Genomic DNA, 25,320 nt, shown 5'->3' on the forward strand with positions numbered 1-25,320 from the left:
TTTTTTGAGTAATCCTCCTACCACCACGTGACAGTAGCAACGACAATTCGTCGTAATCATGGCGGTGGCTCGTCGCGTTGTGTTCACGTAACACCGAGTAATTTGCATTTAGAAAATGCCTGTCTCTCCGCTCGACACCCGGCGGAGCTAACGCTAATCTGATTTCTTTCCGTAAGCAGCAGTTTTTTAACTGACGCGGTTGTCAGGCCGTTGCCGCCTGCTCCGTAGGAGCTTTCCGTTTCATCCGATTTCACGTCACGGGAACACGTTTGCAATTACACGGTTCGTTTGTACGGCGATCGTATCGCGTTAAACGCGAACACCTTAAATTCACCGCAGGTTCCGCGCGCGACGTTTTCACTGTCAACTTGTGCGTACACCGTTTCCGTTTCTTTCGACCGCGCGCGCGAATTACCAGTCACTCACCGAGCTCGCCTCAATTGCAGGCCGAAAACCCGAAAATGAGTCTCGCGACGGTGATAAATCGAGGGGTAGGGTGGGAGGAGGGGGAGAGTGGGAGCGTTCGAGGGTTGCGGGATATATCGTTGCGTGTCATTAATATGAATTGAATCGTAATCCCTTCGGCGCGAAAATTAATATTATCTTTGAAGATGGATAACCCGATTCATCGCAAATTCAAATTACCGACGCGTTATACCTCGCAGGGGCCTGTAACTCGCCGTCGCCGGAAACCCGTTAATGCCGTCATTTTCATAATCGCCAAACGATAGACGTAATCTTCGTTATTCATTCGTTTTCAACCCTTACGTAACGCGGCGGCGAAACGACGAGAGGGAACGCAAATGTACGAACGCCGGATCCATCACGCGGCTAGGAAACGATCGTAAAACGTTTCGTTTTCAAGCCAGCCGTGGCCAAGATAGCGGCTCGAATCAAGAAATTAATCAGAGCGCGCGATCCTCGAACGAGAGGACAAACTTCCTCTCGCGCGAACAACAGCATGCGGACGAAGACGAGAACCTAGTCGTTTTGCATGTTCTTGTTATGCGCGTGCTGTATGAGTTATGGAAACTCTGTAGCGCCATTTCTCCTGCTAATGCAATTTTAATGTATGCCTCCCGAATTAATGTTGGAGCAAGTAATGAAACTTCCCGGTGCGTTTCAATATTTTTATTTGAATACACGTCGTTGTTTGTCACGCGTTACGAATTCGGAATTCACTCTCCGGTGTTTTTCTTGTTTCGTATTTCCCCTCCCCCACTTTTTTTCTGTTGCTTTTTTTCCTTTTTTTTTCACGAAAAACGTATCCGAGAATTCGCGATTTCCTGGCCGCGGCTGGATTTTATAATTGTTTCGTTAATTGTCAGTGGAAATCGAGTTTCGTGGTGGAAGAGAGCGCAAGCAAAATAGTTTTCCGTTTTAATTGATTTACTATTTTAAAGCATTTTTGAAGCATCTCGTGCGCGCACAATGCGCATATTCTAGTTCCGTTTTCGTAGGTATAAATATATATATATATATATATATTATTCGTTCGGACGAAAGTTTGAAATTAATTTGTTGGACGCGCGTACGCCGCCGTGTTCTCTGTACTATGTACGCGACTTAAGCACAATGATACGCGTTCGTACGTGGAAATATTAATTATGAACGATTATAAAGTTTCCCGGGCGAGGTAGCTTATAGTTTTCGTTTACGCGCGCTCGCTTTTTCTTCGTCGCGCCGGTTTTTGCTTCGTCCGGTTTTAGAAATTGTCCCAGTAATTTGCAGGAGGAGACGAACAAACAAGCGGAAGCTCCTCGTTTTGCGGAACGCAATGGCTGGCAATATTGTCTCACGGAAATAGAGAATTCTCTCGTCGGCCAAGTGATTTTGTCGTAATTACGGATTTTCGCTTCCCCCTTTCCCCCCCTCCCCCCCTTGGCTTTTCGTTTTCCCTTTTCCACTCGCCGTCCCGTCCCCTCTTTCCCATAGTACGACCTCAACGTCCGGATGTAACTTCGGGTCAAAGAAAAAGCAATAAAACCGCGCTGATAACAGACTTGTCGAAAAATAATAAGAAATTTTTTACAGGATTTCCCCCTTTCGTTTGTCGATCGCAGCGAAACGATACCGCGAGCGGCGAGAAGCCTCTATCCACCCTTTTGTATAATCATCGTGTTTAGTCTCTTGTATTACATCGTAGAACATATGATTACCAGCATGCGCGTACAACGGACACCGTGAATTCGATATCACTGATATTGATTAAACAGTAATGTTACTTTAATATCAATTTGATATTATCCGGGGCTTTCGATATTAATTTATTTTCACGTTACTTTGGATAATACAGTTGATCTGACCTCTTGTCCCCGTGGAAATTAAAATGCATTCGCAACGATATTCGCTGTTTACTGTTTTTACGCGAACAATGCTCCTGCAATTTGTTAATGATTTTCGAACCAGAAAATCGTTCTCACGCGATCCTTATTTAATTCGCGGAACGTTAATTTTCTACCGTGTCTATATTATACAGCATGTACGTACGTACGTACGTACATATGTATCTGGACACATGTATCGAACGGTGCTCACCCCCTCCTGTTATCGCGTCGCCAAGATGCGATGTTGAATTTTTTAACGGATTACGCTTTCTCAGCACTAGTGGCTGCCTTTTATTTCTTTTTTCCCCTCTTCCTTCTCCTTTTTCCACGTCTCTTGAAAAGTCGACGCGCGTTACGTTATGGGAGATTCGATTCGAGTGTTATTAAAGCATTTTCAGCATTGCATTCGCGAAAGAATTACGAGGTACGGTAATAAGGACAGGCAGTCTTCCACGGCATGGTAATAACGTGCAAGAATTCTGTCTCGTGTCTTTCCCCCTCGGTGGTCGTAGTTAATTGGACCCGTTTCCGTCTTCACGGAAATTAATTTAAATTTTCCCGTGATACTCTCCCTCCCGCTTGCCTCCGCGCTACGGTGCCGCGCAATACAAAAATTCGATGGAAAATCCAATGGAATAACGCGGGAATTACGCCGTTGCCTGCCTTTATCTTCCGATCGAATAAAATCGTTTGCTCGTTGGGCGTACGCGGACGATATTAGATTTCTATTCGGATCTTGTCCTGCTCCATCATCGCCGTTATTTCTCCACGAGTGTACAGCGGTTCATCCGTGGAAATATGTATCTCTCAAATTCTATTTTCGATTCGTGCTGTTTTATTACCGGTGCAATTGATACTCGATACTTCGCTAAACCGGCCGTCCCGCGTTCGTGTTAATCAAACAGTTATTAACGGCAAATTATTACGAAAAGCCCAAACGTATGTACGTGGAATTTTCGAAGTAGTCGCAACAACAACCTTTCGAAATTGCGTTTGCTCAGAATAAGCGGCAGGAAGATTTGATTTGTACCAGCAAGGCCGGAGAGGCGGCAGAGTGGGGGTGGGAATCGGGAGCGAGAATCTACGATAGTTTAGCAGGGTTGATTAGTTCATCAATCAACGACCGAGTGTTTACTCCTTCAGCGTCCGATCAATTACTGACTGATCCACGGCGTCGGGTCGTAGGGGACGAACGTCGCTCAACGTTGTTTCGTACATCCGACGGTGCTTCGTAATTTTGAAGCGTCATGAGGTCATTGATGGATCGTCTTCGCTAACTTTCTTTGTACGCTCCACTTCTCTCTTTCGCCGTCCCATCTATCTATATCTAGAGTTAATCGTCCGAGTGCATCGCCTTAAGAAATTAGTTTGTTGCGAACATCGCGCGAACGACGAGACGATGTCTTTCTTTTCGAAGAAGAAGAAGACACCTTTCTTCTTCTTCTTCTTCTTCTTCTTTATTGGAGGTAATCTTGTAGCCAGCAGCGAGTCTCATCTCGCGAAATTAAATTGGTCGTTTGTCATTTGTTCTCCTTCGATCGCGAGAGTGGTGGGGAGGGAGGGAGGGGACAGGAAATGGAGACGTGTTTGGCGAAGACATCGGAGCTTCCTCAATTCGCGAATTATTGCTGCTACTACTTTCGATCGAACGAGATCGACGTCGATTTAAACGACGTCCCTACCGAACGTTTCTACAGAGTTCGGGAACATTTGTTTTTTTTCTCTTTCCACTCGGATTAAAACTTGCAGGGATCGAGGACCGGCGATATTTGCCAGACTTGGTTGCCTAGGTGTGTTTTGCGTTCTTTGGAGTTCTCTCACGTTTCCATTATTCTAAGGCCAACGAGAAAGTTTCAGCTTGGCGTGGATAGAAGGTGCTTCGCTTGAAAAACCAAGAAGGGAGGGAAACTGAAATACGAGAACAATGTTGTGGGTTAAATTAGTTTCTTTCAAACAGGTATTTACTTTCACGAATTAAAAATCGAAATTGCAGAAAACTGAAGGGCGGAATTTCCTCCATGGCGGTTGTTTTTTTCTCCCCTGTAATCGAAATGACAAAAGAACGAAGCGCGGTATATCTTCCGTTTTTGCCCATCCTTTGCGTCCGCTCATTTTTTATAACCGCGCAACCCAGATGAAATTTATATCAAAATTATTCCGGCTAATATCGAAACGACGAATTCCATGGCGCTAAACTCGCACAATTAATCATCGCGAGACACGTATTTATGCATACAAACACGTTCGAACCTTCGCGTCGCGTCGCGCCGGTGGCTCTAATTCGAAGTAATTAATTCTTCCGTTCTAAAAATTGCTTCAGCCGGACCGTGTATACACGAAATACGTGGGAGACGCGCGTTATCTAGAGTGGTCATTTTCTCTCGGTGCTTTATCTGCGTTTGAGTGTTGCATCGAGGACGCATCTCGTTCGCATTTCTCTTCGACGTTGATGCTGTCCCAATCTCCGAGAATTCCGGTATTTTCTCCGTCGTACGTAACTCCGATTCAGGAATCACGGAAAGAAGGAATCACGATCTGTGTCTGCGTGAAAGCATCGGCGTCGCGATTGGTCGCTCACAGAATCTCCATGACCACTGAATAAATCTGTCTCGTATTATCACTGACGAAATATTCGCAGAATTTCATCTCGCGTCTCTGTTACTTTGCAAGCAGCGATAATTTTCGACAAATGCATCATAAAATCCGCATAAGAAATTTTTATGTTATTTTTAGAGCGTCTATTTCGCTTTTTCCTTTTATCCTTTTATCGATCATAATCTACATGCTCTTTTCTCCGATGATTTACGCGTTCTAAAGTACGAATTATCTATGCCGCGGCGTTTTTCATTCGCGACGAAACGTTTCATTCGTTTCACGGGAATTGCATTTGTCGTGGATTTTTATGCAGCTCGGTTAAAATTTTGACACGCCACGGAGCATTTGTTTTCTCCGTCGTTGAAATGAAGCTGCTGAGAAACGTGCGCCCGAAACGAGAATACTTGACACAACGTACCGAGCAAAGTGGTTCGTCCAAGATTAGGAATATTCGAGTAAAGGAAACCATTTTTATCGATTTTTTCATTCATCAGTTATTTGTATAGACTAACGTGTAAAAGTCTTGAACAAGGTTATTCTCTTTGTAATTAGATTACACGAACGGATGTTCATGCGTTTTCGTTACATTTTTATGAAGTTTACCAAAGAAACGAAAGCTGAATAGAAATTTATTTCTTCTGCTAAATATTGTAATAAGTACCCCACTTTAGATATTTTATGTACATTTGCATATTACGCAGATTCTGCGGATTCCTGCGCCCTTAAATTTCCTTAAAATGCACAAACATCCGCAGTCTACTTATAACGGAAACTACACTACAGAAAATGTTTGTACATGCCGTTACATGGAAATTGAGATGTTTAAACATTGCTTCAGCAATGTATCTCGGTTTAAAAGTTTTTCAAAAAATATGCTACGGCAAAACCATGGTGTAAATTTGCTAAAAATCATGCGAGATCATTTCGTACGAACTACGAGGGAAAATAAAAAATGGAAAATCGATTTTTGTGAAATATCGAGAACTGAATTTATTACATCATTATTCAACAGAATTGCCGGAAGACGTATATCACGTATCGATACGAGGTATTTTAGGTTGATCGATATGTTCCGGGATGATTCATTTTTGAGTTCAATATTTAGATAACGATGAAATTAAAACGTAAAAAGCGAAATATTTCCGTTCGATGGGCCCAATTTGTACGACCGTTTCGTGTAAAATTGTAGTTGGCAGGCTACGTAAGAATTTTTGTTGGGGAAGCGTCGTATATCGAAACATTAACGTCTGCGAGTTATTTCAAATTCAAAATTAATAAGCATGTCGGCTCTGAACGCACGGAAGAGAAAATATTCGGAATGGCGCCCGCGAATGGTAATGCAATTTCAAGAGGGCACACTACGATTTCTCGTGCTCGCGGTAAAAGTTACTGCGATTCGATGCAAATCGAGTCTTCCAAACCTCTCTCCTCGGTGTCTTCCAAACATCGCGCCTCCCTTACATAATAATTGCGCTCTTCGATTGCGAATTCCAGCGGGGCGATTGCACGAATAAACATTCCCCTTGAAATAACCAACCAGATAGAATTACTAAATTGCGGCGCGTTTCGAGAACGGCGCGAGCGAATCTACATAAATGAAACTGTTGAGTCGCTTTGCACCGGTGAAAATTCATGAGGCATAATCCAAAGTGCGTTTTTATGTTACGATGTTCGAATCGTTTGCACGATTTGTCAAATTTGATCTCGGCCAGGAAATAGTCCAATGTTGACACAGTTTTAGCAAGCGGATTTCTGTTTCCTTTTTCTGTTCTGTTCTGTTCGACGAGACAACTTAACACCTTGAAATCAACTTTTTATCAATATTAGAATTATTACTAATCGAAAAGAGTAATTTGTAAATTTTTTTATTGTATTCTATTGTGTCATAAATTTTTTTCTATATCTTGTGTTTTAATTTCTTCTGACGCAAGTTTTGCACGTTAATCGTCGTGGTTATCGGCTAATAAGTACTTCGTCGTGTTATAGGGAGTTTAGAGAAAGTTTATACGCACTTTATAATTCCATCGTTTATTGCCTACTAGAGTTTTATTCCATTGAGCACGTGATTTCGCTCGCAGAGGCACAGATGAATAATTATTAAACAGAAGTCGCTGTACCGTAATAATATTTTGAATACATTTCGGTGCGGGAATAATTTCGACCGTAATACGTTCTTTTACCAATTCGCGCAGCCGGTATTAATCGTCCGATTGTTTGAATTATCCACGCAATTTATTTCCCGCGTGCACACATCCGTTCGCGTACGTGTGTTTAATTTCAATACATTTCACGCTGTCGCGAAGCTTTTCACATTCAGCCGTGAATTTTAACGCTGTGCCTAAAATCTCTCCCTGTACGTAGTTTCGATCGTTTCGATTCGAACGCTAATTGAATCGCACCTCATCCGAGTCAATCAAGATTCACATCACTTCGTTCTGGACTGAGTCACAGCTCGTGTCACAGGATAAAACATCACTTTTTTAACGTTCGTCTAATCTGTCGTCCGTATTTAAAGAACGTTGAAATTGGTAACTGTGCCGCGGGGAAGAAACGCGAATTTATTCACGACGTTATCAAACGAAGACGTACCACTTTCCAACCGTACGAGCGTCGTATGAATATTCGACACGCATACGTGAAAATATCCGTGGAATATACAGACTACGCGCACGTCCGTCGTAGAACAAATGGCGAATGATATCCCCGGGCTCTATCGTCTCGTCCTCCTTCTTATTTTCAAAATACTTTATTTTGCGCAGCAGATTGTACCTATAGAAATAAATCCGCCCAGTTGAGCAGATAGTTGCTGCGATAACTCACGGGTCGTCCTCCGCCCTGCCTCCGCAGTCGATTCTGCACGAAGCCGCGCGCGAATCCACACCGACCCGCACCCTCTGTTGTCGACCCCTTTGCCGCCGATCTTTCTCGTCGAATCCCCGCCAATCCCTTCGCCCGAGCGAGCACCAGTGCCACCACCGAGCTTATTCTCTGCAGTTCAAACTCCCCTGCCATCCCCCTCATTCGTAGATGCCCTGGTCTTCCAACCAAACTCACCCTTCTCTCTCTCTCTCTCTTTCTCACCCTTTTGCCATTCTTCGCCTGTACGCGTACACTTTTCTTGTTTCCCTCGCTATTTGCCAATATTTTTCCACTTTCTTCATCCCCCTTTGACCCCTTCGACGTCTCTGCTCGACAGTAGAGACAGATTTGTAAAATTGCCGATATTTTTCCTGGCGTTGCGTCCGAGATCACGTTGCGCTCTGCGCGCGATCGCGTACCTTTTCTCTCGCGTGCTCCTCGCATTTATCCGCGACGTTGCGCGTAAATATCAGCCGCGACGTGTCAATCGTTTATCCACTCGTCTCGCTCGTCTCTCCTTCGGAGAGATGGAGATCCTTTGTCCCCGAGAAATCGCGATTTATGGATCGCGGAAAATCGCGTGACAATTATCCGGCTCATCCACGTCGCCATGAATGTCTAGCTGTCTTGGGCTTAGCAGTTTGCTGGTCGCGTGATGCGACCGTAATGCACGACACATAGAGAGATTGCTCTCGACTGCGACACGCGGGGACCGTCGCGTCGCGTCGCGTCGCGTCGTGTCGTGTCGTCGTCGTCGTGCTTCTGCTTTTCGATATCCAATTCACTTTGACCGAGCGCGTCACCGTCCCGCGAGGATACTTTCGAGTATCCGAGGAAGCACGCGAATTTAAGATCCACTCACTCGCAGTGGAATCCTGCGCACTCTCTTCGAACGTGAGACTCGTTGACGGGGCCGAATTGAAGAATTGAAACAGCACCAGAGAGTGCACAGACGGTAACCGGAGACCGATTCACGAATCGGCCGTTGTTCTGCCGATTCTCCTCCACTTACCCAGCGAATTTAACGTTCTAGAATCGCGTTAACGTTCCAATAACGTGGATGCCGTGGCATTCGTTTGCGGCATTCGTACGAGGCGAACTGAAGCTGCGGAGAAAAGCTCCTGCACGTCAGGCACATATTTCTCAAATTCCCTGGATTATACGGGAGGGGAAGTGTGCGCGTTTTGGCCCCTTCGGATGGGAAACCTGGGGGAGGATAGGAAGTTTCTTTCTCGTGCTCGTAGACGCGTAGAATGTCGAAGGTTGGCGCTATTACGGTGAAAGTAGACGCGTATCAGTGGAACGAAAGCAGGGAATCTCTTTCTCAAAAGAGCGAGCGAGAGATAACGAGTATATGTAGAGACAGAGAAAGAGAGAGAGAGAGAGAGGGAAGAGAGGACGATAGGGGAAGAGCAGGATGAATCTAAATTCAAATGAGAAGCGACGTACCAACACGCCAAAGCCAATCTCAGCCGATGTTATAGCTTTCCTTACCATCCTTCTGGGGGCTCGGTGGCCTCAGCTCTCGTAGCTACGCTACGTTCGACTTCAGTATCTCAAGGTAACTGTACGTCAATGTCAGGACATCCGGACAGGACTAACAGTCCTGATCCTCTTCCTCGAATCATAAGGGCCACCACACCGAGCTGTCTAACGTTCGGACGGGGGGATATTTGAATTTGCTGAGGTCGCGTTCGATTGCACTTGAGCGTTACACGTACACGGGGAATATTGTATCGGTGATTAGAGTGGAATTGGTTAATGCTTTCACTTCTCCCTGGAGTTGCGGAGTTGAGGGGCTCGATCAAGGTATCGTATGTTGAGTAAATGTTAAATCGGATGGATACAGAAAGGTCAATATTCGTGGTATTTCAGAACGTCTTTGATATTCTACAGCTGGAAGTTTGTTCATCCGCAACAGTAAAAGATTATTAGTTTTTTACGGTAGATTGTTGTCGTAATTCGTTTGACACCTGGAAATAATTATAAAATAAGTCATTTGAGATCACGATAGCGAATCAACGAATATGCGAAATCAAACTTTGAAAATGTGTCGTTGAAATAATAACGAGACGTGATCTCAAGACATGTAAAACGCAGCGTGTACTTTTTGTAGATACAATTCCGAACGACTTTAAACGACGAAATTTTGATTAATTTTTATCTGCATGTCATTTATCGAATGTTCGTTATTAATTATGAAGGTTGATATTGGTCAAATGATCGCATTTAAACGCCGCGCAAACAATGAGTGCTTTCAATTACAGTTACGTTTCCCCGTTCTCTCGGAGGATTAATTTCAACCCGTTTAATTACCCGTTTAATTGTTGATTTGTTATGACAAATCTTTAAAGTAGTTTGAAAAACCTAGAATCGGGCAAGCGAGGCGGCGCGAATCGATATCGTGAAATTGACGTAACGACGGACAAACTGAAAACGTATCGCGCTGAAATTTGCATTGACCTATTTTGACAAAATGTTTTAACAGTTGGAGCGCTGTTGCCGCCACGTTAAACCTGCCCCGTACCTGTATAAAATACACCCGCGCGTCGCTGCATTATTTAGAGGAAACTCGGCAAGTTTCGCAAGCGAAAATTTCTTGATTTTAATTTATGCGCGACACAATGTCGATTGAAACCAGCCAGCTGTCTTTTATTCGCTCTCCGCTCTCCGCGAAAATACACACCGCGGTTCGCTGCCCGCGGTTCACTGTTCGCGCTGTTACACGCGACATTTGAATGAAATTTTTCAATTCGAAGTCGAGGGCCACAGGTTTATTTAGCAAGAGTAGAAACGCGCGTTAAACTTGATCCGACTCTGGCTGCCGTTCCGCATTTTCCACGGGAACGCGACAGCCGCGCTGAGAGCTGAAGGGTTAACTGAAAAAATCTGTCAAGGGTATAATGCGTTGCACGCGTCGCGGTGAATTTTTTCTTTTTCTTTTTTTTTTTTTTTTTCTTTTTTTTTTTGTACCGCTTAATCGCAATTATCTATCGAAAACAAGAAATAAGTGTATACGCATGGTAGTTTGTCCGCCGTTTTTCTAGGCTTACTGATCCATTTTGCGTGTACCACGTCCCATGTTCACCCTCGACGAAAGATCCTTGGGCAACGTATGGTAAGTTGCGTTCCTTTGAAATTGAGGGACGTAATGCTGCGCGTGCATGTTGTACGTTACAGGTTTTACATCCGACCGTATGGTTGAATTTTGCATGTTATCAGTTTTTCGCGAGTAATTAACTCCGTAGTACATACATTCTCTTGGCGACACCATAGGTGGTACACATTCGGTAGTATTTTTTGATACGTCGTCCTTTCTGTTGTTGGGATGCTGATTACTGTGAAACACAGGACAAGATTCTGGAATTCTTTGATAACCGGTGGCAAGGCCGCACGGATCGTATTTCTGATTCACTTGCATGTGGATGTTCGACGGGCCACTCTTAGGGTCCATTGTAACCGCGTACGAGAACGGTACCATTAGCTGATTATCTTGAAAACAATTTTGATATTCGTTTGGCACAGGTGGTCGATACTGACTAGGTCTCATGTGAACGTCCACAGCGTTATCCTTCATTCTAACATTATTCGCTTTACAACCTTGTACGTTTCCCATGTAATTGTCAAGCTTTATAGGAACAGTAAAACTCGGAGCATTTTCCATAGGTTGCATCTGCTGGAAATGTTTATACAAATTGTTCTGTACAGACGTCGGCACAGGGCAATTCATAGAGTCTGTCAAAGTATTTGTTGGCAATACTTGATTTGGAAATGTTGTGCAATTGTTGTACGAAGGATTTTGGAATAGTCGCGCTGGATACTGTATCATGGGATTCCAACTTTGCATGCACATCGGTGGAACATAATATAACGGTTGCTGCAAATAATTTGGTTGTTGAATGTTGTTGAAATCTGTGTTGCACATGTTTCTGGAATTCTGCATTGGTATGTTCAAAGAATGCGGAGGATTCATCATATTTCCAAAAAGAAACACATCAGGTAGAGGCAAATTCCATTGATTAGGCTGCGTAGTTATAGGATGATTGTGAAAACCTGGTGGAGGTATAACCGATGTTTGAGTATTATGCATCAAAATGTTGGAAGGATCAGTTTGCAGCATGTTTTGATTCTCTACAGTGTAAGAAGAGGTACTTGGAATTATAGCATTTTGAGGGATGATTGTACTGTCAGCTGTTTTCCTTGGTACAGTTTGTGTATTGTTATAGTGATTTAGGTAGACAGCAGGCATATTCTGATACGGTAAACCATTTCCCATAGTGATAGTTGAATTAGAATTATGATGCGGCAATACATTTTGTTGTGATATATGCGACGTTTGTTCTGGTTTTTGATGCACTAAATCCATAAGATGTAAATCTCGTTCGGTGTTCTGGTTGTTGGTGGTCGTATTATTATATTGAGAATTATTATTATCAAAATAACTTTTATTTTCTACATTTTGATGGTTTTCAATTTGTTGAGCATTATTTGGATGTGATATATTCTGTAAATCAGAATAAAATGAATTTGCTGGGAGCTTGCTTTGATGTGTGGAATTATCAGAATATGATGTTGCTGAATGATGTGACACATTAAATTCTTGAATGTTATCTAAAAATTTAACCGATTTCGTTTCTGAATTACTAGTACTCGTTTTATTATTGCTATTATTATTACTAGTATCTTCTTGTTCAGTCTTCACAAATTGTACTTCAGTTCCATTACAAGAAGCTTGTGAAATCTGCGATTCTTGTGGTGTATGAGATGATGTATATATACTTGTGCAATCTTTGGTACTACTCGAAAAAGAATTTAATGGATTTATAGACTGTACATTATTTATAGCAGTTGAATCTAATGCATCAGTCTTTGTATTACTAGCACCGTTACTTGTCTTATGCGAGTATACAGTTATTTTTGAGCTTTTAGATTGAGAACGCATTCTTCCATCTCCTGAATTAATATGATTTACTCTGTAATCTTTCATTATGTTATTATCCGTAATATTTCTTTTGTGATCATCTGTTTTTGTTTTTCCACTTACATCTTTAAAGTATGTCTGAAGAACGCCCGAAGATCGCCTATAAATATTAGAATCTTTCTTAAATTTCTGATTGTATGCCTGATCATCTCTAATATTTCTTTCATTACTATTCTTTGCATTAGATAAATTCGGATAATTTCGTTTATTTGATATCGAGTTTGATTTTATTGAATTTCTTTCATTTGTGTTGCAGTCCGTAATATTTGAATTCTTTGTACCTTTCCCAAAAGCATTCTGACTGAATTGCATATTGCTAATTTGTTTATTTGCTGAAGATTGTTGAGTTTCACATTTCTTTCTTGATACGTTCTCAATTGAATTAGACACATTAATACTGTTATTAAAGCCAGATGGATTATTAATACAACCATTTTCTTCTGGCTTAGTTGTATTTCTTGAATATCGTTGCTGTGACTTTACTAAAGATTTATTCCTAATATATTGGACATTATATGATTGAGTACGTGTCACTTCAACCTTATGGCATTTTTTTATGTCATCCACTACGTCATTACTTTTTTTGTCTAATTCACTTCCACTTGGTTTTAATTTTGTTGCAACAGATTTACTTTTCTCATCTAACCCTTCTATGGATCTGCTTTTATTACCACTATCATTAAATGTAGAAAAATGTTGTTTAAAAAACTGTTGCTCCTTCATTCGTGTCCCTTTTCCTGCCATTAAATTTTTATTGTAACTATTGACCTTGTTATATTTATCATTAAGCTTAGATGTTGTCCCTACAGCTATTCTTTTTGGATCCATAGAAGTCGAGGTTACAATATTATCATTACATAAATTGAACAAGTCATCCTTAGATTTAGAACCATGTTTTGAGTTCCAAGGTTCTTTTAAAGAATTACCTGCAAGCAAAAAACTTCCTTCTTACTACAAATTTCTTTCAACAATATCAACATTGAAAATTTCATTCTTACCTGCTTGTTTTTTAATCTTTTGGTCACTTAATCTTTTTGTCTTCTGTATATTTGTCTTTGTGTCCAGTGATGACTGACTTTTGGATTTTTCATTATTATTATTGTTATCATGACATTGCTTAGAGCTTACTTGATTATCTATGTCACTGTTTGACTTTGATATATTATGCTGATCATTACCCCTAACCCACATAAGTAACACACATATAAAATATACAAATTTGCAATAGAAAGAATAAATTCCTAAATTTATTACACACCATTCATTACGTGATTCGTCAGATTTATTATTTTCCTCTTCGTTAAGCCTGAGTTGCTCCAATTGAACCGTAACAATGTTTTCCGTTACAGACATATTGATCACTTCTTGATCATCCACCTTTTGTGTTATCAAAGATTGAGAGTTTGGAAATAGCGTATTAGTTACATCAACATCTTTACTCCAAACTGTTTCCATATCTTTCTGAGAAAAATCAACCACTTCCAAAGGTGATTGAAGTATATTCTTGTTTACTGTATTATCGTTTTCATTTGTATCTTTGTTTAAAACAGAATCAATCTTATTTAATTCAGAATTGTTTGAAGGAGTATCAGTTGGAACAACTTCACTCTCTTCTTGTGTTCCTTCATTTACTTCACTTTTAACTGTATTATTTATTGTTTCTTTCTCATCTGGAAGTGTTTTTGTGCTACAATGTAAAAGACACACAGCATTAGGAAATATGATTACAAATAATTTTCCAATATTTTACAATTTTCACTTTTTAAATATATAGAACTCTACTACTGATTAGATATCACTTGCTTACAAGGTTATAATTCTTACTGTATGACAAAAGAATATTAATCATCATAAATAAACATAAATTTATTCTGACATCGTATTTCATTAAAGCTTTAGATAATAGAAGAACTAGTTACTGAAGCAACAACATAAGGATAATACAGAAATGCAAAATAACAGAGTAAATTAAAATGTATAAAATAGATACAAACATACTGGCCTGATAACTGAGAATTACTTTTTAGCCACTGCATATTATGCATCTTGCCGATTAAGGCCATCTGCTCTATATCAAATGTCTTTTTTAAATCAGTATCACCGGAATCCATTCTACCTATTACAAATTTAGTTACAAAAAAAACGAAATGTGATCTTCATAATACATCAATCATATTCAGAATCGAGAGCAAAGGAACGCACGCTTGTGAAACATAACAAGTACAATTCCAATGTCGCAGAGACAATCAGTAATGTCATCAAATGTAAAACAACGAAACGGCGCAAAATATTAAAACTGAAACATACAGAGTGAATAGTTGAACACATTGTACCTTTGCAATATAATAGCTTCTCTATTAATACAAATTACTTTCTCCGGGTAATAACCTGAGGTCATTGGCAAATTTTGTAACGATAAATGAAAAAAAAAAAACAATAATAATAACCGTTCGATAACGATACGTTACACCGTATAAAAATTTATGAACTGGCTCTACGGCCAACACACAGGGAAAATGACAGTCACTTTGGTCAGCGAGTCCGTATCCTCGCTCGGGACATCAAAAACAACAACAATGAGCTCGTTTACGACGCAATTGAAACGACCAAGTCGTCGTTACCGAATCTCTCTCGACTCGGCGACGATACGGTTATCTACGGATATTGATAAATTGTCTAGTTACCGTGTAATTTAGTCTCTCGATGACGATCAAAGCGTTAAACCAGAATATTTTGCAGCGGATGTTTCACTTCCATTGAATTCACGGAGATTAGAACAGACAACCGACCGCAGTAAAGGACGCCATAATACTGACGGACAGGGGGATGCGTAAATGCAAACGAAAGAGAAATCTCCAAAGCGTGCGAGAGGAACGCGACTCTCGCGTAGCCCTCTCATCGTACATATTTATCCGGCATTAGGTCGCTCGATAAACGTGACGATGATCCCCCGACGGTGATTCCCTTCAGGGAAACTTTGTTGCTCTCCGTAACCGTAATAAACGTTTTCGAAATTCAAACGATGCCCCCGTTCAAAGGACGTTTCGAAACGTAGAATTTATTGGCTGTCACCCGAGACAAGATAACAAGCTCTCCCGTACTCGTTCTTCCTAAATTACCGACTGCAGCAGAGATGCAGTCCCTCTGCCGGCAAATGCGCGAACTGCATTTTCTCTCTCTCTCTTTCGTCGAACCATCCCTAACCAACCCGAAATGCCGATTCTTACGCTCAGTTCGTAGTAAGATCGTGCTTGGTGCGTACATGCGATCGTTTCGCGGAAAGTGCATTTGGCCATTTCTTTCTCTCTCTCTCTCTCTGTAAATTCGTGCAACGATGAAATTGTAAAAGAAAGTATGACATCGCGCGAGCTAGCAGTCGGCTGGCGAATAAGGTTACACGCCCTCGTTTCCGTACATGATCGATACTTCTGCGAGGAAAATGACAAGTACGGACACGATATTTTATAATGATTAACGACGTGCCCCCTGCAACGCTCGCGCTCCACGGAAGTATGTTATCACGTTCGCTCTGCCGTGTAATTGGTACGTATATATATCTGGACGAGAATCTAACTCGCATGCGGCCGCGTTATAGTTTCTCGATGCGTGTCCGATCGTCGTTGTCAACGAGAAGGGTCAAGTAGCCGTGGCCCTTTAATTCAGCCGGTCGAGTTGAAGTGTCAGACAGAGTTGAAATCGTGTCGTGAAATCGTCGCATGGGAATAGCCGTGGTGGTCAATGACACGTAAAACGGCAAAAAGACACCTTTACGCCCGGTATAACCTTTACGCCAAGTGAAATTCAAATCAAGTGGCGTGTTTTGCCCGGCAATTATTGGAGCGGGATACGATCGTTAACACCCGTGACGTTCTCGCGGTTGTTGTTTCGGTGCACGTACCGGCAAAAAGACAAAAATATACGTTGTCATTCACGTTCACATATATTTCTTTTTTTCTACGTTTAATCGTTTTTAATTCTTTATATCGTTATACTGGCCATGTATTATTTTCATCTTTTATCGTAAATCGGACAGTTTTGTCACATTATTGCTGGAACATTCAAACGATCGACATAAATACCTGCTTCTCACGCCAAGCAGTAATTAGTTTCTTCTCTTTTTTTTTTAACATTCGATGGTAAAAAGTGTGAAGGCTAGCAGCGAAGTTTTCCTTCGGTAACGTGAGACGAATTTCACGGTGTATCTGCGGCTATATAAGCGACCGAGATGCCTTTAGTCTCTTTTAGTCTCTCGTTACGCCGTGTAACCGCGAACACCGCCAATTTGAATATATTTCAAGTAGGTTCTCCCGCTAATAGCTGTTAGTGGTAAACCGCGCGATCGTTTGAAAAGGATTAGCTTTTTGCGTTTCGGTGAAAGTTGCTACTTTCACGGGTGAGGAAAGAGAGGAAGAATGGGAAAAGAAAAATCGTAGTAATTCGCCCTTGTTTCCCCGTTCTTCTTCACACTTTCAGACAACCAACTTGTTCGCTTTTTTTTTTTCTCTCGAAGGTGCATAATTCACAATGGCCCTGGACGACACGGACAAGAAACGATGGCATCCGAGAGGCGGACAGTTCAATAAATTTGTCAAGAAACGAATACCAATTACCGGATGGTTGCCGAATTACAATTCCGAGAAGTTTCTGAACGATGCCATAGCCGGCGTCACCGTCGGGCTCACTGTTATGCCGCAAGGACTTGCCTACGCCACTCTAGCCGGCTTAGAGCCTCAGGTGAACGATATCTTTCTCCAACGAGACAATTCGTTCGTTTAAAGTAACAAATCCTACGTCTCCTGCACAGTATGGCCTATATTCCGCATTTATGGGAGCCATGGTGTACATAGTATTCGGCTCGTGTAAAGATATCACGATTGGACCCACTGCCCTTATGGCACTGATGACTCACGAGTACGTCCAAGGCAGAAACGCGGACTTCGCGATATTGCTAGCCTTTTTATGCGGTTGCTTGCAAATATTGATGGCTTTCCTGCGACTAGGTAGTGTGTCACGTTACCAATAATCACAATTTTCGCGCAGCATTTTTCTCTTTTTTTTTTTTTTTTTTTTTTCAAAATTGACTTTCTCGAGAAAACTAAGAACGATGGAGAAAAGTAATCTTCATATTCATGCTCGGNCCATCGCGCGTTTGCCAACAAATGACCCAGTAAATGGAAACCCTCGACCTCCTTTCCCCTTTACTCTTTTTTTTTTTTTTTTTTTTTTTTGGTCTTTTTGACACTGACCGCAGAATTTGTATTCCAGGCGTACTTGTAGACTTTATATCGATACCAGTCACAGTCGGATTCACCTCCGCGACGTCTGTTATAATTGTGGTTTCTCAGTTGAAGGGTCTTTTGGGATTGAGAATCTCCTCCCAAGGGTTCTTGGATACTTTAACAAAAGTATTACAAAACATTCATCGGGTCAATTGGTGGGATACTGGGATGAGCCTGTCTTGTATCACTATCCTACTGTTATTCAGGGTAATGTAAAGATACGTGTTAGCCAAAGTTGAAGTGTTTAAATAATTATAAATAAAATGAGCTGTTGTCATTGTTTAGAAAATGAAAGACATCAAGCTGTGCTCGAACAACGAGAAACCAAATAGATATCAAAGGATACTGATGAAAATGATATGGTTATTATCAACAGCTAGAAACGCTGTCATTGTTATAATTTGCTCCACCATTGCTTACAAACTAAACTCTACCGAACATGGTTCCCCGTTCATTCTCACTGGCCCTGTGAGATCCGGTCTTCCATCCTTTGGATTACCTCCGTTTTCCACGCGAGTGAAAAATGAGACTTTGACTTTCACTGAAATGTGTTCAGAGTTGGGTGCATCTATAGCATTAGTACCAATAATCGGAGTCCTTGGGAACGTGGCGATAGCAAAGGCTTTTGCAAACGGTGGCAAAGTAGATGCCACTCAGGAACTAATTACTTTAGGGATTTGCAATGTTCTTGGATCTTGCGCAAGTGCAATGCCCGTTACTGGCTCCTTTAGCAGATCTGCAGTGAATCATGCCAGTGGTGTGAAAACGCCAATGGGTGGTTTATATACTGGGATATTAATATTACTGGCTCTTAGTCTACTTACCCCTTACTTCTACTTTATACCAAAGGGTGATGCAACTTTCTCTTTATTTCTGTTAATTTCTGTGTTTTGTAAATCAATATCTCTAAATAGATATCATTTCCTTTTTAGCTTCCTTATCTGCAGTTATTATCTGTGCGGTGATATACATGATTGAATATCAAGTTGTAAAGCTCATATGGAAAACCAGTAAAAAGGATTTGATTCCAATGTTTGTGACCTTCTTGTTCTGCTTGATTGTTGGTGTTGAATATGGAATTTTATTAGGTGTAGGAATAAATCTCATGTTCTTGCTATATCCCTCGGCACGTCCTACAATACACGTTGACAAATGTAAAGTGAGTAATGAATGAGAAACCAAGAAATAAGATCGTGTAATCACACGCTTTTAAACATACACGAATTGCGTGTATTTTAGACAACTTCTGGGGCTGACTATCTTTTAGTAACACCAGGAAATAGTCTTTATTTTCCAGCTGTGGACTTTATTAAAAAGTCAGTTGGTAATGCCGGAATAAAGCAAGGTTCTTGTCAAGTTCCAGTTGTAGTCGACTGCAGGTATATTCTCGGAGCTGATTTTACTGCCGCAAAAGTAGGTTGAATTTAACGATAAAATTTTATGTAGCAAAGCCTATGGTATGCTATTTTGATTACAGGGAATAGCAACATTGATAAATGAATTTAACAATCGAAAACAAGGTTTATATTTTTACAATCCGCGATCGGATGTTATTGCTGTACTTAAAGGAGCCTGCGGAGAAGAGTTTCAATATATTTCTACCCAGGATGAATTATCATACTTATTATCGACGCATCAAGGTAAATATAAATATATTACATCTACTTCAATATATACGCTTATATCCATTAATTGTTTCCTATTTCTAGATAAAACATCGCAACAACTTTTAGAAATAACACGCGACAAATCGCACGAACCATTAATGTTAAATAGTCCCGAAATTATTCATCGAAGTAGTCGTTCATGCCATGAACTTAATGAAGTCACAACCACATTGTTACACGCTACAGCCAGTTAAACAGTAAATAATATTTTCAGTTTAAAGTTTCGCTTTCGACTCTTTCCATGAAATGATAAAGTTCACAGATATTATCATGAAAATTTTCATAAGAAGATTACCTTGACTCTTTTTATTGAAACAAACTTTTTACTTTTGCACTTCGTTAAAATAGTAGCATCCATCGCAGGACAATTTTCAGTATTGTTAAATCAAATTGAAGAAAATGGAACGTCTGACAAATTCAGTACCAATTAAGAAAAGTATGTAAGAAGTATGTTATATTTCTGTTTTTTTTTCTTTTTTTACATTTGTTATACCAGTAAGAAATAAATAATATATTAAGTAAATATTTATGTGTTATAATTTGTACATGCTTACGTAAACGTTTATAAATTACAGTCTTTCCTTCGACGCAACGTAATTACAAAGGTACATATTCTTGTATATCCTATATATTTTTATTCTTATGAAAAAATATATTGCACACTGTCCGCTAAGATCGTGTAATTGGTTCCATCACCAAAATATCTATCATCATGCTGAGACGTACATGTTTACCAAATTTATCAACAGTTTATTAATTTAAGTTATCAATTGGCCGATAATTGAACTGCAATGGTGTATTTGCTTAATTACGATTTACGATAAATATTGCGATAGGTATTAAGTATTTTGATTCGAATATCAAACGTCAGATAAATCAATCGCAAAATAATATTATACGAAATAATCGCTTGAAACTCTCTCAAAAATCTGTACAAGAATATAATCGAATATACAATATAGTATTTTCTGTGAGCATGTGAGCAGGATTAAAAGATTTAAACACGCTTATAAATAATTCTAATAAAGCCCTGAAACAACGTCAGTGACCTTCCCACGATTTCCACCCGCTGACGAGGTGGTGTTTCTTCTTCCAATCGGACTTTCTTTCACCTGTTGATTTCCCGAGTATTTCCCAGCGTTGAACCGACTTTTCCCCAATCCAAACGTGTCGTAGGTTCGCCCAGCGAAGATCCCGGAATCCATTGATTTGTTCAAGAACCTGTTGCCGATAGTCTCGTTTTGACAAAACGAATTGTGTCGCGCGCCATTCTTCGTCAGTATCAACTGCGTGCAATCGAGATCTAACTCGTTTCTTCTGGAACAGTTGGTCTCGTTCCATTCTCGGTTCCTCTGTTCCTCGTACAACTCGTCGCTTCTCAGCTGCTTGTTGCTCACGTGTCCAGAGTAGAATTCGTCGTTCTTCAAGTGTTTGCTCTTCGACTCTTCTTTCCTCGCTTTTGACCCGAGTTCGAAGCAACTTCTCGAGTCTTCCAACCTGCTCGACTTCGATCTGATCAGCGTTCTTTCCTCCCGCGACTTCTTCGTCTTCGACTGATACTTGCTGGAGCTCCACTGGCTTCTTTCTTCCGTGATTACAATATCGATCATCGAGTCTAACCCTTCGTCGATTCTGTCCAAAGATTTGGTCAGTAGATTGGGCGATTTCGGGGCTTCGATGGACCTCGGTCGCCGCGTTACCAGAGGCTCGAGGTTGAAGTCCGTTATGTAGAACAATCCGCTGTCGCTTCCTCCCTGGGACGACGAGCACTGGTCCTTCCTGGCGACGTGAGAGACGTGATGAAACGACTCGGACCTGCGCATTCTGCATCTCGAGCTCTCCTCCCTGAAAAACTGCTCCTGCTTCCTCAGATTCTCCGTGCTACCCGGTCTCCCCTGTAGGTAACTCTGGAGGCTACGATGCTCGTCGAACGAGTTCAAGCTTTCGAACTTCCTGATGTGGCTCTCCACCCTGCTTTTGCCGGATCTCTTCGATCGTGGACTCGAGGCGCTCGATTCCAGGTAATCGTGACTCGCCGACCTACGAAGCAGCTTCCGTTTCTCCACTTCGCTTCTGTACTTCGAGCCGTGCCTCTGCGAGAAAACACCGTCGTGCCTGTTGTTCGACTTGGCATCGTTCGTCGTCCTGCTCTTCGCGTTGCACGACGTCTCGTAGTTCCTGATCGTCTTCTTCTCCTTCGTTTCGCTTCCGCTGAAGCGTCGAAGGTCGTCGAAGCTCTTCTTCAAGCTCTTCCGATCGTTGCCGCTTTCCGTCTCCTTCCTGCCGCACTGTTTCTGGAAATGATCGACCTCGGTGTTCTTCACCTGGCCCTCGAACGTCTCGCTCTTCCCGCTGTACTTCAGCCGAGAGGCACTGAGTAGGGAATCGCTGCCATCGCCGAGTGTCTCGTCCTCGATGTCTTCGTCGTGAGAATTGAACGCCTCTTCCTGGTCGATGAAGTCGCAACGCCTCACCGCCATGATAGCCGACAAGCAGGGCGGCGATTTCCTAGGCGGCTGAGGATGCAGAATCGTCGGTACGATCGCCTCCTCGACGTCTGGCCCCTTTACGACGATCTTCACGCTACCTTCAACCGAGGACTTCGAGACTCGACGCGCTTCGTCGTTGGAATCCGTGCTGTAGTCCCGATCGTTGCCAAAGTAAGTCACCTGCTCGCCCTTGATCACGCTCTGCGACACGTTCGAGCCAGTGTTGGATTTCAAAGTGGCCTTCGCGTCCGTCGGACGATCTCTCTTCAACACCTTGTCGTAGACGTACGCCTCGGAATTGTCCAGCGAAACCTTCGAGCCAGTTCTGCGCAGTTTGATCTCGGCGGAGTCCTCGGCGTTGTAGAAGCCCTGGTCTATTCGATTCTGTTCGTGGCGGCTCTTGTCGCCGATCTCCTCCTCGGCGTCCTTCACGATGATCCTCAGCTCCTCGATCACGTCGTCGATCGTCGTTTCCTGATCGTTGTCCGCTGGCGAGACGTTGCTGGTGCCTTTCTGACGGCTGGCAGCACGCGGCTGGTGCTTCGTGTTCTCCGGGCTGCTCGACCTCTCCGACGAGCTGATGCCCTCGTCCTCGGCGTTCGACGACACCTTCGGCGACTGTTTCGTACTGAGCACGGTCATCTTCTCACGGTTGTCCTCGAGGTTGTAATTGTTCAGCTTCTCCAGCTGCATCTGCTGAAGCTGCGTCTGCAGGGCCGATACCTTTTTGCCGAGGATCCTGCAAGTTTCCTCGGCACGTACCACTCGCCGCTGTAGGGCGTCCACGTCCACGCAGTTGTGTGACCATTTCTGAACCTCCTTATGCAGGAGATCGTGCAAAGCGTCCTCCTCCCGGCCGTCCAATTCTTTCAGCCATTCATGAAGCACCTGCGGCTCTAGTCCAGCTTCGCAGGCCTCGGCCTAATAGCGAATAAATCAACGTTACGTCGTGGTAAATTTCTTTCGTACGTGCCAAATATTTTTTATATACAGACAAATTCTTGGTCACGTAAAGTGAGTTTGATACATATTTTATGTATTGAACTGACTCAAACGAGACACGACAAAGATATTCTCATATTAACATACGTTAATTATTACTCAAACTATCGTTCACTTTGTCAATTAAATTCTTCATCATTAGACACACATGTATTGCAATTATGTTAGACTGAAACTAAAAGAAATTGAGATAACTTCAGTAATTTATAGCCACATCGAGATACTTAATAGGGTAATGCTTAATAGAGTTTCATTTCATTAAATTAAACATTTTCTAACTTGTTTCTAACTGAAACTAAATTATATAAAATATATATAAAATTATATAAATATATAAGTTTTATAAATAATACTATATAAATAAATAATTTTATATTATAGTTATGTAATTTAAATATAAATATAGATAAAATATTACACACAAATATATAATTTCCTATTATAGTTATATAATTTAATATATATAAATATATATAGAATATTACATAAATATATAATTTTATATTATAGTTGAATAATTTAAATATAAATATATATAAAATATTATACAAATATATAATTTCATATTATAGTTATATAATTTAAATATAAATATATATAAAATATTATATATTTAAATATAAATATATATAAAATATTATACAAATATATAATTTTATATTATAGTTATATAATTTAATATATATATAAATATATATAAAATACTATATATATGTGTATATAAATACTATATAAATATAAATATATATTATTATATTTAATATAATTAATTAAATATAATTAATTAAATATCATAGAAATTATATATTTATATAAACATATGTAAAATATGAATGAATATATAAAAATGAGGGACATGTTTTATTCAAACAACAGAAACAGAAAGCTAGAAAATGCCTCAACGTATCTCCCTCAACTTTTCATTTTTCATTTTTCCTTTTTTCATTCCAAGAACCCTCTGGAAAACTGGCGAACGTTCGATCGAGGGCACGTTACCTGAATGTACAATCTGGTTTGCGTTCGCGGCGCAGATTTGAGGAAGGCGTTCAGGAAGGAAACTCCGGCGACTCTGAGCGCGATCGCGGCTCTCGGGGCGAGGAGAGCCCCAGCCAGAAAACGGAATCTCCCGCCTTCGCCGTATTTCAGCCTGAGGGTGGACACAGCTTCTGAGACTACCACGTGGCCACCTGGCGTCTGGCAAACCTTCGTCAGCAGCTAGAAAAAAAAGAGCAAACGGTCTTAGGAGGAGATCGATTCGGGTTTCCGAGTCTGCTCTGTTCAACAAACTGTTGCCACAGTCTGTTGAACTCGTTTCTCTCGTGCGCCGCACGAGACTTAATTTCCTGTGAGAATGAAATTAAAGCTGGCATGTAATTAATTCTAGAAAGAGCGAACCAAAGGAACCTGAAGTCGTTACGCAAAGGATCGAGTGGAGCGTGCTCAGAGGATCCCATCTAATTGTAAGTGAGACTCGTGATCGAACGTAGCGATTTCTTTATTACACACAGAGTATCGAACCACGGAATTACGTTAATTACTATTAGTCACCGCTGATGTTAACGAGTTTTCAGAGTTGCGAGTATTTTTATTTGCAGGGAATTTGATTGAACTGCTCGATGATACAGTCGTTTCCAGTGGGAGAGAAATCGTGCAATTTTGTCAGTTTACTATAAAAAGGATAAGATTTTTTTTTTTTCAGTGAGATCAATGTATCTAAGTCGGTAAAAAACAGTTTGTTGCATTTGAATTATAATTTTCATTTATAAATTGTGTTATTATACTGAACCTTAGAATTTTTCTAAGAGAATAGTTCCCAATATTGGTATTTTTACAGCAATGAATTATTTTCTAAAGAATTAAACATTCCACAAACATGCCTGGGCAAAAACGAACCTAACATTTCCAAATGTTGATATTTTAAAAATATTATATCAATATTATTATTATTATAATTCTATTATTATATATTAATATATTAATTATTATTATTTTAAATATATTGTAAATATATTATTATACATATTATATATTATATATTATTATATATTATAAATATATAATATATAATATAACATAACATAATTTATTTATTTATAATATAATATAAAATATATCATGTAT

The 25,320-nt window shown here is 40.7% G+C and overlaps 3 protein-coding genes across 11 annotated transcripts in view; 1 reads left to right on the forward strand and 2 right to left on the reverse strand.

The window, feature by feature from the left end:
* Positions 1-10,708: 10,708 nt before the first annotated feature.
* On the reverse strand, positions 10,709-15,897 carry LOC122527201 (putative uncharacterized protein DDB_G0286901). Of its 6 annotated transcripts, none has more exons than XM_043651177.1 (5): positions 15,447-15,897; positions 14,761-14,830; positions 14,021-14,449; positions 13,761-13,942; positions 10,709-13,688 (listed from the first exon to the last, which is right to left on the reverse strand). In XM_043651177.1, exons 2-5 carry the CDS (start codon positions 14,823-14,825, stop codon positions 10,831-10,833), a joined length of 3,534 nt encoding a protein of 1,177 aa, XP_043507112.1. In that variant the 5' UTR covers positions 14,826-14,830; positions 15,447-15,897; the 3' UTR covers positions 10,709-10,830. The 6 variants fall into 6 exon arrangements, with proteins under 6 accessions (XP_043507112.1, XP_043507110.1, XP_043507108.1 ...); XM_043651175.1 differs by having other exon boundaries at positions 14,761-14,874; XM_043651173.1 differs by having other exon boundaries at positions 14,761-14,878.
* Positions 15,898-15,957: 60 nt separating this feature from the next.
* Positions 15,958-19,994, forward strand: LOC122527203 (sodium-independent sulfate anion transporter). Of its 3 annotated transcripts, none has more exons than XM_043651182.1 (9): positions 15,958-16,305; positions 17,273-17,496; positions 17,567-17,762; positions 18,028-18,248; positions 18,327-18,891; positions 18,974-19,200; positions 19,281-19,454; positions 19,519-19,681; positions 19,751-19,994. In XM_043651182.1, exons 2-9 carry the CDS (start codon positions 17,287-17,289, stop codon positions 19,900-19,902), a joined length of 1,908 nt encoding a protein of 635 aa, XP_043507117.1. In that variant the 5' UTR covers positions 15,958-16,305; positions 17,273-17,286; the 3' UTR covers positions 19,903-19,994. The 3 variants fall into 3 exon arrangements, with proteins under 3 accessions (XP_043507117.1, XP_043507118.1, XP_043507119.1); XM_043651183.1 differs by lacking the exon at positions 15,958-16,305 and adding an exon at positions 17,108-17,155; XM_043651184.1 differs by lacking the exon at positions 15,958-16,305 and having other exon boundaries at positions 17,254-17,496.
* Positions 19,995-20,333: 339 nt separating this feature from the next.
* Positions 20,334-25,320, reverse strand: part of LOC122527202 — a 38,281-nt gene continuing 33,294 nt past the window's right edge. Inside the window, exons 4-6 of one of the 2 annotated variants that reach the window (XM_043651181.1) lie at positions 24,196-24,414; positions 21,680-23,118; positions 20,334-21,532 (exon numbers count right to left, since the gene is read on the reverse strand). In XM_043651181.1, the coding sequence (XP_043507116.1) occupies positions 20,728-21,532; positions 21,680-23,118; positions 24,196-24,414 (2,463 nt within the window). In that variant the 3' untranslated portion in view covers positions 20,334-20,727. Of the gene's footprint in view, positions 23,119-24,195; positions 24,415-25,320 lie in introns of both variants that reach the window. The other variant, XM_043651180.1, reaches the window with a different exon arrangement.

The sequence above is a fragment of the Frieseomelitta varia genome, unplaced genomic scaffold (assembly GCF_011392965.1).
Source record: "Frieseomelitta varia isolate USP_RPSP 00005682 unplaced genomic scaffold, Fvar_1.2 scaffold_213, whole genome shotgun sequence".
Lineage (NCBI taxonomy): Eukaryota > Metazoa > Arthropoda > Insecta > Hymenoptera > Apidae > Frieseomelitta > Frieseomelitta varia.